We start from the raw sequence: 13,580 nt of genomic DNA, 5'->3' as shown, positions 1-13,580 counted from the left end.
GAGATCAATATTACATCAAACAAGGGGTAAGGCCCAGAAAATGTCCCTATTTTATATGCCTACGCCACTAGAAAAAAATGTACAGATGGTGCTAAAGCATGTTCTAATACTCCTTTTAAAAGGTTCCAAGCTACTTAGAATGCTGATTTGCTTTGAAGTAATTTTGAAAACCACAGACAACTGACTCTGCTGATTCACATGTAAAATTTCTAATGCTGTATTTTGAAAATGGCCATTGTTTTTCCAGAGTACTATAAAGGTGCTTCTCAGTAACTGTTAAAAATGAGAAATGTTTTAGCTTAAAAGATTTAGAAAGCAAGAATATATTTTAGAGCTGAGGAAGTATTTTTTTTAATTACAATGATAAATAATATCAAACTTAATAGATCAAAACAATGAGTAAAGTTAATTTCTGTATTGTTGGTAACTAAGATGATAAACGGTATAAAAGTGTATGCTTTGATAACTTTCAGGTCTAAAGGAAATACCACCACTATACTCCCAACTGAACAAGAATAATTAAAGGCCTCCTTCCTTTTACTCCATTACTATTCACAGCTAGATTTTCATTGTCTAGAATGATGTGTCAAATTGATCTCCTGGGCTGTCTTCCAGTTTAGTTTCTATTTAGTCTAGATAAGTTAATATTAAATTTCAACACTATCAAACTACAGAACCTAGCACACGTTAGAAGTACAATAGAGTATATTTGTTAAGTTCTTAAACTATTTCAGTATCTTATGTCTAGTGCCTTACAGTTTATCAGAGGTTGTCATTTCAGTTGGTATCTAGGAGCCTGTAAAGTAAGTTTGGTTATCCCCATTTTATAGACGAGAAAACAAAGTTCAAGTAAGTTCTGATTGATTAACCAATAAGCAGTAAAGCCAAGTTTTAAACGCTGAAAGATCCTGCGGTTTTTGTACCAAACTGCCCAACTTATTTTTGGCAAGGCTTGGTGTGAGTGTGCTCTCTAGATACTATTTCAGTTTTCTTTAATGGTCATTGGCATATTCAAGGTTTTTGTTTCTTTTCTGACACTTTGGAATTTTAGTTTGTAGAATTTTATCCATTTCAGCTGGATTAACAAATCTATTTGTATATAGTTTATTAAAATCCATGCTAATTACTATTCTCATTGACTTAAGAGTTAACATAGGATGAAGAGCAGGTGTTGAATTTTCATTCTCTTCATTTATTTGCAGTCTTTTCTCATTTTGTTTTTTTTGTCCATCTTATTGGTGTTTTCAAAAGAATCAGCTTTTGATTTTATTAATCTTCCTGTTTTAAAAAGTTTATTATTGATTTCTGCCCTCTGCTCTTTATTTCTATACACTCAGTTGTAGTTTCTTTTGCCTGACTTTTCTTGCCTGTTTCATCTTTGACTCCCCCCCTCCACTCGCTTAAGTTGCAACATTCCCCCCAAACTTTTGTTCTCAGCCTTCCTTTCTCCTGTACTGGACTCCACAATCCTTTCCTGCTGTCAGTTAGACATCCCCATCAATGCGTCTTCACCAAAAACCTGCTATTCCATGTTCACTCTGAAGTGGGTGAGAGTGGTGATATGAGCATGATCCTAAACTTTAGTCAGGGTCTGCCACTTACTAACCTAGGGTCTTCGGTAAACTGAGCAACATCTCTGGGTCTCTAGTTTCCTTATCTTTTCAAAAAGAACTATTGGGGGGCGCCTGGGTGGCACAGCGGTTAAGCGTCTGCCTTCGGCTCAGGGCGTGATCCCAGCGTTATGAGATCGAGCCCCACATCAGGCTCCTCCGCTATGAGCCTGCTTCTTCCTCTCCCACTCCCCCTGCTTGTGTTCCCTCTCTCGCTGGCTGTCTCTATCTCTGTCGAATAAATAAATAAAATCTTTAAAAAAAAAAAAAACTATTGGGAGTACAGTCGACTCTTGAGCAACACAGGTTTGCAGATTTTTTTCAAGAAACACAGTATAGTACTGTCCTGATGATTTTCTTTTCCCTAGCTTGCTTTATTATCAGAGTACAGCATAATAATTCATATAACATGTAAAATATGTATTAATCAACTGTTATCAGAAAGTTTTCCGGTCAACATTAGGCTATTAGTAATTAAGTTTTCGAAGAGTCAAAAGTTATACATGGATTTTCAACTGTAAGGTGGGGGTCAGCACCCTTAATCCCCACATTGTTCAAGGGTCAACTGTATTAAATGAGAAGCCATGAAAAGTGCTTTGAACAATGTCTAGCGTACAGTAGCCCTCGATAAATGTTAACTTCTAGCATTTCCAGTCTTTTAATCACATTAAGTAACCTTTGCCTCTTCCTAATTTTCACTACCTCTTACTCCTCAAACCTAACTAAAAATCTTAATTTTACCTCTGGAATGTCTTCTAAATATATTTCTATTTCTACTATAAAAGATGATTTTTTTCCCCTTAGTATTTATAGTAGTATAAATATTCCTCTTATCTTCCTGCACCTTGCACTTTCTGCTTTTTCTTCAGTCCTTCCTCCACACTGGTATCAGCAGTATCTTCCTAAAATAGAGATTTTAGGGGCACCTGGGTGGCTCAGTCCATTAAGCGTCTGCTTTCTGCTCAGGTCATGATCCCAGGGTGTGTCAGGCTCCCTGCTCAGTGGGGAGTCTGCTTCTCCCTCTCTCAAATAAATTTAAAAATCTAAAAAAAAAAAAAAATAGTATAATATCTGTTATCTCCAGCTTAGAAAATCTTCCATGGTTATCAAAAGACTAAGGTGGAAAATCCTGAGCATACCATTCAAGGACCACAGCTGCTTTTTCAATCACCCATTCCCTTCCTGGACAGACTATGTACTTGCATATCCAGATCATGTCAATTATCAAGAAGGTACTTTTCTCTCTGCCAAAATCCTGTCCTTTCTTCCCAGCTCAGGTGCCATTTCTTCCCTGGAGCCTTCATCTAGTCCCCAGCTAGAAAGCTACTCCCTGTTGGGTTCCCGTAACATTTTGTTTATATATTATTTCCATACTGTATATTCCCCTCAATTCCTGATAACAGAGCATTGCAAATATTTTCTGAGTAAGATTTGTTGAATTAAAACATTCAGAAAACATTCTCAAGTAAACACTTAATTCTGGGGGCACCGGGTGGCTCGTTCTGTTGCGCGTCTGCCTTTAGCCCAGGTCATGATCCCTGCTTCTCCTTCTCCCTCTGCCATTCACCCCCGCTTGTGCTTTCTGGCTCTCTATCTCTGTCAAGTAAATAAAATCTTAACAACAACAAACAACTTAATAATGTCTTGTTTCAAGATACTAACTGTACCTATGCCAAATTTGATGAAAATCTGTTTCAGAGGTGGAACAGACATCCTGTAGGTAAGCTCAAAATGCCAAACTGTTCAGACCATTCTCATTTTATTTTTAAATATACCTCTTCCAAGAAAGGAGCTAATACCTTCTCTCTCCTTCCCTTAAATTCTTCAATATCTGCTGTAAGTTGCCACAATAATTACATCAGTGGACCTTCTGCAAAAACTCCTCAGCTCTTTCAACTGTTACCCTAAGGATTCTGATCTACTTTTCAGTCCTCACAACAGGAAATTTGCCAGCATTATTTAAAACGTATTATAGCCCAAGTGTATTTATTTTCTTCATGTCTAGTAAATATGAAAGGTTTATTTTTAAAGAAAATTATTAGTTCAAAAGGGACACTGCTGATAATCTGAATTTTGAATATTCCTCTTACCATGTTTTATTTACTGTTTTCAAAGCTCCTAGTTTCAACTTCTATCACAACTGCTCTTATCATAGGAAGAGTAATATTTCAAAAGGTACACAGTTGTTTTCCCCTAGTTTTATGGACCCCAATCACACTAAGAGGGCACAAGGCCCTGCCAACAACCATCTAAACGTGGTTGTTTTCCCCATTCCTACCACCCATTTGTGGGTTTTGTTGTTTTTGAATGGCTGTGGTAGAGAGGATAGGTACATTTTGTGAAATTAAAATTCTGAGTAGGTGGCCTTTAAATGCCAATTTCTTCTGCAGAATACTAGTTATAAATTAGGAACCACTGGTCTGCTGTGCTTCTCAAAGTGGATTCCTGGAGCAGCAGCATCACTAGGATCTTGAAAAAATGTTATAATCAGGCCCTGATTATAATCCCACACCTTCTAAATCAGAAACTCTGGGGTTGGGGCCCAGCAAAATCTTTTGACACACCGTCTAAGCTGATTCTGTTGTACATTACCTTTGAGAGCAATTGGTCTACAGTAGTGACTGAAAAGAAAAGGGTATGTGTGTCCAACATCCAGAGCTCCAAATATCCTGCTAACGTGTAGAAAAACTTAAGGACACCAACCATTGTTACTGTTAAGAGTGATGGGCTAGAAAAGGTTTAGTATCCAGGGCAAGGGATCCCAAAGAACTCCCTAACAACAGTTCTCCATGGCTTCCTTGGGAGATCACCACGCCCCGTACCAATCAGGTGGTAGAATTCCCAGTAAGGAGGGAAGTGGGATTCCATTCATTATTCACAAATACCTAGTGAGCCCTACAGAGAATTCTGTTAGATTCTAGGACTAAAGATAGATTGCAGTTCTTGTACCCATGGAGCTTACTGTACACATGGCACCAGACAACTCCTTCCTTCTGCTCTACACAGGAGCTCTAATACTGGAATACTGCTGCTCCCTTCTGAATACTTGGAGAAAGTAAGGTCTTTTAGCTCTCCATCAAAAGATGACTAGCCTAAAATTTTTCCTGGTACTACATTTGCTCACTGCTTCTAGTTCTTGTTTCCCTGCCGGAGTTAAAAGGGCTAAAAATCAACATGTTGGCTGTGTAGGACCATAGCTCACTTTTTTAGTGATGAGAAGATGGCCCAGAAGAGAAACTTATTACCTAGGAATATACAGTCACATCATGACAACCCTACCTCAACCTTACTAGGAAACCAGAGAAGCAAGATAGTAACCAAAACCTCTTTAGGGTCTCGGAAGAAGGGTGGAGCTAAATTCCAGCATGTAAAGCTCCTGGCACAAAGGAGGTCAGTACTAACCTTGACAAGCAAAATGACCAACTCAAAAAAGCAGAGACCTGATGTTTTTTAACAACACTTATGTTCTTAATTTATTCTTTTTCCTTTTTTTTTTTAAGGTAAACTCTACACCAAACATGGGGCTCGAAATCACAATCCTGTGATCAAGAGTCACATGCTCTACAAACTGAGCCAGCCAGGTGCCCCAACTCCTTGGTGAATTCTTAGGTATCCACTCCTTTAGTCAGTGATAATTACTAAGCATCATTTGTGCGCCAAGCAATGTGGCCAGACACGGGGTGGGGGGGCGGGCACCACAGTAAACAAGAAACAAACAAGCCGTTCTGCCCTCTTGAGGGCCCACAGTCCAGTGGGGGAGATCACCAGGTGAATAGGCAATCATAATACAAAGTGGTCAGTGCTAGATGCAACAGGAACAAAAGAACCACAACTAGCTTGGGTGAGGCACCCTGGGGGGACAGGCATGGGATTCAGAGTGGATGAGACAGCCGGCTAGAGTTAGAGGGGGTTTTCACTTTCTCCAGTCTTGCTTCACTCCTGTCCCTAGGACCCTTTCTATTCTTCTCTTAGTAACATCTTTGTCTGTGAGGAACAGTCTTTGAGTCTCAAAGAGGAAATACTGTTTACCACGTGATCGCAAGCAGTGCTGCTGCAAGATTCTAGTGTGTGAATAAATAATAAACGGGCCTACCTAGTAACAGGAGGTGTGCAAGATAAAGCAGCTAAGACTTAGTTTTTAACCAAATGCCCTGGATGCTCCTTTCTTATTATGGAACAAGGAGAACTTGATTATGAATCATAGAATTATACAGATAACTTTTCTATTACAGGATGGAGACATTCTTCACAATTTTTGTTATTTAAGTGATGTCCATATGTTGCTTAATTTTTTTAAAGTCGTCCCTTTTCCTTAATAAATTTTCCAGTTTTCATAGTCAATGAAGATATCCAAACACTTTGGGAATTGATTGTTCCATTTGTCAGTATCTGACATGAGTATGCCATTTCTGCCTCGATGAAAATGTCTGCCTCTGAAGGCTGGGTTTTGCAGCACCATTCACTCCCTTTGGAAACTTAACATTTTACCCAAACGTAGGGTAGAACTCTGTTACCTTTGCAGGATTTATTGGGGAAACATACCCCTTAGAAGCTCAGTGTTTATACATTCATTTCTAAATGCTCACCTGGAACAGCGTGTTTGGCCCTTGCAACCGGGCAGGACTCAGTGGAGCAACTGGACTAAGGCTGCTCCAGAAATGTATGCTGGAGAGCAGTGGACTCGGGGTCAGAAGCAATCCATTTGGTGTCTGGGAAAGAAAGCACATACACAGATTTTGATAAAGGTATCACCTGACTCTGGCCATGATCAGCAGTATGGCTAGGTGCGCTAGCCATGAACCAAGAAACAAGCCTTACCGTCTTAGCAAAATCTGACAACTATGTAATTTCTGCAAGGCTGCCCACAGTTTAATTTTCTTCAGTGCTGAGTGTATTGTATTAACAGTTTTATAAAGGAGAAAAGTACGGACAAGTTACCTTACCTAAACATTCTGAACACTGTAAAATTCAAGTTTAAAGCAACATTTGTCCAGGTGCTTTCTTCAATTTGTTTCCCTTCCCACATGAAACAACATTTAGTTACAAAATGGGATTCCATGAAGGGGCTTTATTTTTTATCTATATTTTCTTGTTTTCCTACAGTGGACATCCATTACAAACACACACATTTTTTTAAAGGGCCTCTCAAGCTTCACTTTTGTGGGTATCAACGGCCCTTTAAGATTTTAGGATCTGTTGTTAAAATACCCTATAGCAGCTTCTTCAAAAGTTCTGAACTGGGTTTTCCAGATTCCACTCCGGATATGGGGCTGATGAGAATTCATCTCCCTGGCAATGGTTTGGAGGGGGAAAAAATTCTTTCTTGTTAGATTGGGTGTAAAGCCAAAACTCTGGGTTTCCCAGGAGAGTGCCAAGGACTGCATTTGCTTGCACACACACAGCAGGAGTCCTGGCCTGCAAGCTAGCTAGGGGACAGAAGAAACAACTCGCCCCAGCTGGTTATGTCTGCATGGCTTTTGTTCTCAGCTGAGGCAAACTGGCCCATAGTGGTTTTGCACCTTTGCTGACTAGAAGGAGCCCCTCAGTGGTTTTGTGATGTCAGTAAGGTGCTTTGTGTAAGAAGAACCACAGCAAAGGCGCCAGCATTGCAGATTGCATCACTTTGGATGCTAAAGTGTTATTTTTTCCTAGAATTGGCCTCAGCAGCTTCGTTAATTATTGAGAATATTTGGCATAAACCTAAGTTGAAAGGTCTGCTCTGTTCAGCGGAAAGGAGACAAACACCCAAAGGTTCTCAAACTGTGAAGCTGCTGAAAGGTAAACTAATTTATACCATGTTGAGTCTTTGGTTCCACAGCATTTCCTACACATAGAATAACCTATGAGGTTACTAGGATAAATACGTTTTGGATACGCTTCCCACTTCTAATCCAAGGCAGTTTCACAAAAATGCTGGGCCATCTGGTCTGACGATTAAGATTTAACGGTTCAGCATGGGTTCTGCCAGGATTCCAACCTCAGAACCACTATTTACTACCTAGGTAACCTCTCTATACCTCGGTTTCCAAATCTATAAAATGGGGAGGAAAAAATGCCAGGGAAGATGAAATAAGATAATCTATCTAAAGCTCTTAATATGTGCCTGGCACATACCAAACGCTCAAGAAGTGTTAATCACAAGTGTACCCAATATACTTATTCAATGAATTTCATCTGTTCATGGGAGAAATTCTCAATGTATGTATAAAAGTACTCAATGTTCTGAAACCAATCAAGTCAGCCAGTACCTTCAAGGCTCCTCTGTCATATTAGGCTCAAGTCCACAAACTCAGGTCATCTGAGAACTAACATTTGCATGTTACTCTGGAACCGAATTCCAGCCACAGTATGCCACATTAACGTTCAAAAACCAATGTGTTCAGGGCCTCCTATTTTACTTACCAATGAAGGTCCCAAATAAGTCTTCTAGACTACATACCTGTCTTTCTCTTATTCATGGCCATAAATATACATCCATTCTGTTTTAATCCTTTGAGCAATACATGAAGTATAGAAGTTTTATTTTAGTCTAAAATGTGTACCCAGGTCTGGATGTGAGATGTTTGCACATCTGTTTCAAAGGAATGCAGGATGTACTCAGAATACAGTAGTCTTCTGTTTCACATGTTTAATCGTTTGCAATATCTTTTCTAACATATGCAAATAAATATTATGAAATGACTTCATTTGCTCTTCTCCGCCCCCCTCCCCCCAAATCCCTGTTCTACCTGAAGATCCTGTAGCTATAAAGAAAAAACTATTTGGTTACTCTTTTAAGGACTGTTCCTATTAATGCTCACCCTGGGTAATCTCCAGGACAGTGTGAGTTTTCAGAGCTCCTTTCCACAAGCTCTTGGAGTCAGGCAAGGTGGGCTGAGCCTGAGGGCTAGATACTAAAGAAAGAAGCCACAAGCAAAATGCATGCTTCCTCTTCCTTCACCAAAAGATATTTTAGCAAATGGGCCCTTCTGAATGGCAGACAGGGAGTTCCTGATCCCATCAGCTACAGGGAAGGACCCTAGGACCCAAGGCAAAGAGGGCTGGTGTTCAAGAGGAAAGACCATCTGACCAGGATCTCATTTTCATCCCCCTCAACTCAGTTCTTCTTCCACATAATACAGTCTCCTACAAAGCCTGCACATTTGAGCTACACCTGGTAAGCTGGCATTGCCCAGACATGCCTCACCTGAGTGCCCTGGTTCATGGCCCTCTGGCTGGACCATGCCCTCAGACCTCCTCCTTCCTACCCCTGCCTCCCTCTGTCCATCAAAACCACCTCCTCAAAGGAGACTTTTCTGCTTTTCCCTCAATCAGGTGACATTTCTCTTTTCCCTGAATCTTTATAACATTTTATAACCACTTTTTTCTAAACATTTTCTGCCTCATGGTAATTTGCATATTCTTACTATACCTCTTTCTAGAGCCTTTAAGGTATCTTGCTCATCTTTATTCCTCCTATAGTACCCACTTTCTAAATACTTGATGAGGTGAAGCAATCTGTAGCTCTAGGTACATCCCCTCATGTGTCACCTGTTGGACATGTCCACTTGGAATGCCCCACTGTTCAAACCGGAACTCCTCGCCTTCCCAAGTCTAGTGTTCCTTATGACTCCTCTATTTCTATCAACAATACCACACCACCCATTTATCCACTCAAGAAATACTGAGTGCCTGATATGTATCAGGTGCCAGAGATCCAAAGATAAAACAAGACATGATCCCTGGACTTACAGCCCTGTCTACAACCCAGCATCCTCATCACTGAGATGCAAAATGACCTCACTTGCTGGAACATCTGGGCATGGCCTGTGGATCCATCTTTGAACTCTTATTCCCCCCCCCCCATTTCCATTCCTGCTGTATTCAAGGCCCCATCACCTTAGAGATAGCATTAATAAATGCCACCTAAACCAGCCCATGTACTTCTGGTCCCTCTTCCAATCTATCCTGAGCATCACCACCAAATCAATCACCCTAAGATACTATATTCCTTTGAAATTCTTTCAGTTTCAGGGGGAAAAAATTCCTTAGCCACAATTCTAGGTTCCCTCGTAACCTGGTTTCATATGCTCCTTAATTTCTCTATATGAACCCTCCTACTTTGCTTGATATATCCTGAACACTACAGAATTCCAACCTACCAGTTCCCTGACTACCCAGCCCATACCTCTCTGTGCTAGACCCGTTCCACAGGTGATCTCATCCATTTCCATGATTTTAAGCACCCCCTTACATGTTGGTGACTCCCTAACTTACCTCCAGTTCCAAACTCCTTAGCTCCAGCTGTAGCTGGATGTTTGTTCCTTTATGTCCTACAGGCTGCTCAGGCCCAAAATGAACTTGTAACCAACCTCTCACCATGAGCTTATTCTTCCTCCCATGCTCCTCAGACTCAGCGCCTGGCTCTCCTTTACAATCTTCACACCTGGTTAGTCGCCAAGTCCAGTGGCCAATTCCTTTTCTCTCTCTCAGATCTGTTTCCTTTGGGGCCATCCCACTGTCAAAGCCTTAGATCTAGATCCTCCTTATCTTCCATCTGGAATATTATAATAGTATCCTAACTGGTTCCAGCCTCACCCCACCCTAATCTAATTCATCAGGATGATTTCTAAAATGCAACTCTGTTGTCACTCATGCCCCGTCTCCCACCGCATCCTTCATCTTTGGAATTTATCCCTCCGTCCCTTATTGAACTACTGTACTGCCCCTAATATACTAAGCTATTTCACATCTTTATGGCTTGGCTCAAGCTGCTGCTCTGCCTACAATGCCCTCCTCACCTTATGTGCCAGATGACTGCTACTGATGCTTCAACACGCTGCCCAAGTGTGAACATGCCTCCCATGAAGCCCTGTCAGCATCCTTCCCCACCCCCAGCAAAATGAATACCTTCTTCCTTAGTATTTCTTTTGTACTGATCTGGGATGGTATATTAAACCATTTAAGGCAAGTTATGAGCTATTAATCATCAGCGACTATCTAATTGATGTTTGTATCCCCAGCTCCGAGCACAGCACCTTACAAGTAATAGGTGCTCAGTTCCTATATGTTGAACTAAATGATCTTTCCCCTCTTCTGTTCCTAAGGTGCTTCTCTGCACTGTGTATTTGCCTCTTGCCACATGCCATTGTCTCTATGCCTTGTCTTGGCTAGGTCATAAGGTCTTAAAAATAGGCACTGTACGTACCTCTGGTATCCTTTCAATGATTTGCACGTAATGCTTGACGATTATTTGTTGAAAGTCTCTAAAAGGAATTTTTGTATCTCTTGATTTAAAACCCCAGCAAGCTTTTAATTTCCTATCAAAACAAGTCTAAAAGTTCCTCATCCAGTTTTCAGGGACCTCTATCATTTCACATCACCCTAAGTTATATTTGCCCCATATTCTTCACCTCTTGGACAGCAAGCTATAAGATCATGAGAGCAGGAACTATCTTGCTCGCCTCTGTACACCCCAATCACTAGCAAATGGTAGATGTCTAACGGTTATCTCCCAAATGAAAAAATTACCATAGTAACCATTTACTGACTAAAAAGGATGGGCATCAGCCACTCAGCGAGGAGTATTTGCAGGTTATTTAATTTGGTCTGTCAAGCCGAGACAGGTGTGACTGTCCTGTCTGATCTCAGAGAAACCACTTGGGTGAATGAATATCCCACCTGAGTCCTGCCCTTTCTCTGCTCTCTCTGGTTTCTCCCTCCCTGTCAGCCACTCTCGGCTGCGCTGGGTGCAGAGCTGACACTGCTAGGTGAGGAAATTCAAGTCCTGAGATTACACCATCCCCCAAAGCCAACCCTTAGCTCCTTTGAAATCACTCAGAGCACTACCTGGTAGCCACCCCCAGCCTTGGGCTTGATCCAAAGTCACGCTCAGCCAGAGACCTTACTTCTACTCCCCTGTCATGGGACCAGACCCTGCCCTTGGCCTCCCTCTCCTTGGGAAACCCTGGTCCCATTTCTTGGACTTCCTGACACCAACTCACAAGCAAGGTCCTGCGCTCGCAGCTTGGCTGAGGACCATTCACTCTCATCCGCCCAAGGCATTAGTCCTCTCTTAAAGCATTTGGCTTTCCAACGCTTTCGCCTCCCCTGGTTTAGGCTGTTATAGTAGGTCCTGTCTCCCAGTCCTGAGTTTAGCATTCCCTTGTTCACATCCTCGATCTATCCCTACCTCATGTCAAGGTCTGTCCTCCCCTCAGCCCAGCCATACCATCCTCAGTCTCACTGAGCAAAGCCACCCTAAATTCACTGTGTCCAGATCCCAAACCCCAGGGCTAGCCTGAGCTGTTTTCCTGAGACAACAGGACTGGCATCTGTTCAGAGACGGAGATACAGGCTCACCGAGAAAGCAGATACGGAAATCTGAATGGGCCTCGGTCTGGCTTGAGACCTCTCTCAACCTTGGCAGTTGTCAACACAAAGGAGGCCAGGGGAGGAGCTCCTCAGATGGTCCCCCTGGCCCACTTCTCAAGTTCCTTCTCTGAGCTACTTCAGGAACCGCTGTCTCTGAGCCACTTACTCAGCAGTCCCTAGTCCCCAGACCGTTTTGTTTGATCAGAAAATGCTGGAGTAAAAGCACACATGCTCATTCTGCCCAGTCGCTGAGCGCCTAGCCCTCCCCTCCACGGCGGCATGCTTCTTACCACCAGCTCGCAAGCTTGGGCAGACACAAAATCCTTGGGACACACTCTGGGAGAAGCCGTGGAGAGGAGAGTGGCCAAGAGCTGCTTTCGGATGTTTGGCAGGACGGCTACGATCAGGGGCAACTGGGTGTTTTCCCAATGGGCACACCGAGAACATTTTACTTAAGAGCATGGATTCCGGAGAATGACCGCGTTCAAATTTGCTACCGCCTGTCAGCCGTGTGACCCCGGATGAGTTACGTTACTTCAGTGCCTCATATACCTCAGCTGGGAAATGGCACATGAGAGTAGCTGCTTCCCGGGCCTGCCACGGAGAGTAACTGGAGTGGTGAGTGCGAAGTGTTTCCAACAGTAACCGGCAAACGTGAACCTCTAGGACGCCGCTGCCCCTCACGATGGTCACAGCGAGGACAGTGACGGCAGGGAGCACAGGGGCGGGCGGCGGAGCTCCCCCCGCCTCACGGTTGCAGGAGGATAGCTGCCGGCTGTGGCTAGCGCTCCTACCGCGGCCACCGTCCATTCAGTCCTCACAACGGTCCATTTCTCAGACGTGGACACGAGCTCAGAGAGCAAGTGCCCACCGTCTCATGCCACCCAGCCGGGTAGCCAGGCGCCGAATCCCGTCTGTGACCCCAAAGCCAATGCGCTTAACCTCTGCCACCAAAGTGCGTCCAGTTCTCCAGAGGAAGCACAGACAGGCTTTAGGGGCCGGCCCTGCCTTTGGCCTGCGAATGCCCGCCGGGCAAGAAAGAGCACCTGCCTCTCCTATTTAAAGGAACAGGCTGCCTTCTCGTGGGGGTTAGTAACGGGTTTTCTCAGAAAAGCACTGCTTTTACTGAAGATTCTTTCCCACCGCTTGGCGTGGCCCTGACGTTTCTTGTCAGAGACTACAGGACAACGCAGAGCCACCCTGACAGCCGCAACGGAAGCATCACCTAACATCTATCTTCTTAGCAACAGAGAGCAAATGGCTACTTACCAAGTGCCTCCAGAGAGGACTCTGTCATAAAAATTTCACGAAGCCCAGGGGCGCCTGGACAGCTCAGTCGGATAAATGTCTGACTCTTGATTTCGGCTCAGGTCATGATCTCAGGGTCATGAGATTGAGCCGCACACTGGGCTCCACGCTGGGGGTGGAGCCTGCTTAAAAGTCTTTCTCTTTCTGCCCCTCCACCCCCTCCCCCCCAAAATTCATAAAGCCCAAATGCCTTCCGAAATGTCACTTGGCCTGCTCCACTTCCCCTAGGAAAATATTGTTTGGATCTGCTTTGACGGCCAGGGTGCATGTTCTCTATGATGATCACCCTCGGCCACTAAAAGCAAGAAA

The 13,580-nt window shown here is 43.2% G+C and overlaps 1 protein-coding gene across 1 annotated transcript in view; it reads right to left on the bottom strand.

Annotated features, from left to right (window-relative positions):
• Positions 1 to 13,580, bottom strand: part of ELK3 (ETS transcription factor ELK3) — a 36,357-nt gene that overhangs the window by 2,591 nt on the left and 20,186 nt on the right. The window contains exon 3 of the mRNA XM_034644492.1: positions 6,197 to 6,319. Coding sequence (XP_034500383.1) covers positions 6,197 to 6,319 — 123 coding nt within the window. The remainder of the gene's footprint in view (positions 1 to 6,196; positions 6,320 to 13,580) is intronic.

The sequence above is a fragment of the Ailuropoda melanoleuca genome, chromosome 15 (genome assembly GCF_002007445.2).
Source record: "Ailuropoda melanoleuca isolate Jingjing chromosome 15, ASM200744v2, whole genome shotgun sequence".
Taxonomy (NCBI): Eukaryota; Metazoa; Chordata; class Mammalia; order Carnivora; family Ursidae; genus Ailuropoda; species Ailuropoda melanoleuca.
The sequence above is the reverse complement of the archived record's forward strand: the minus strand, read 5'-3'. Positions and strand labels throughout refer to the sequence as shown.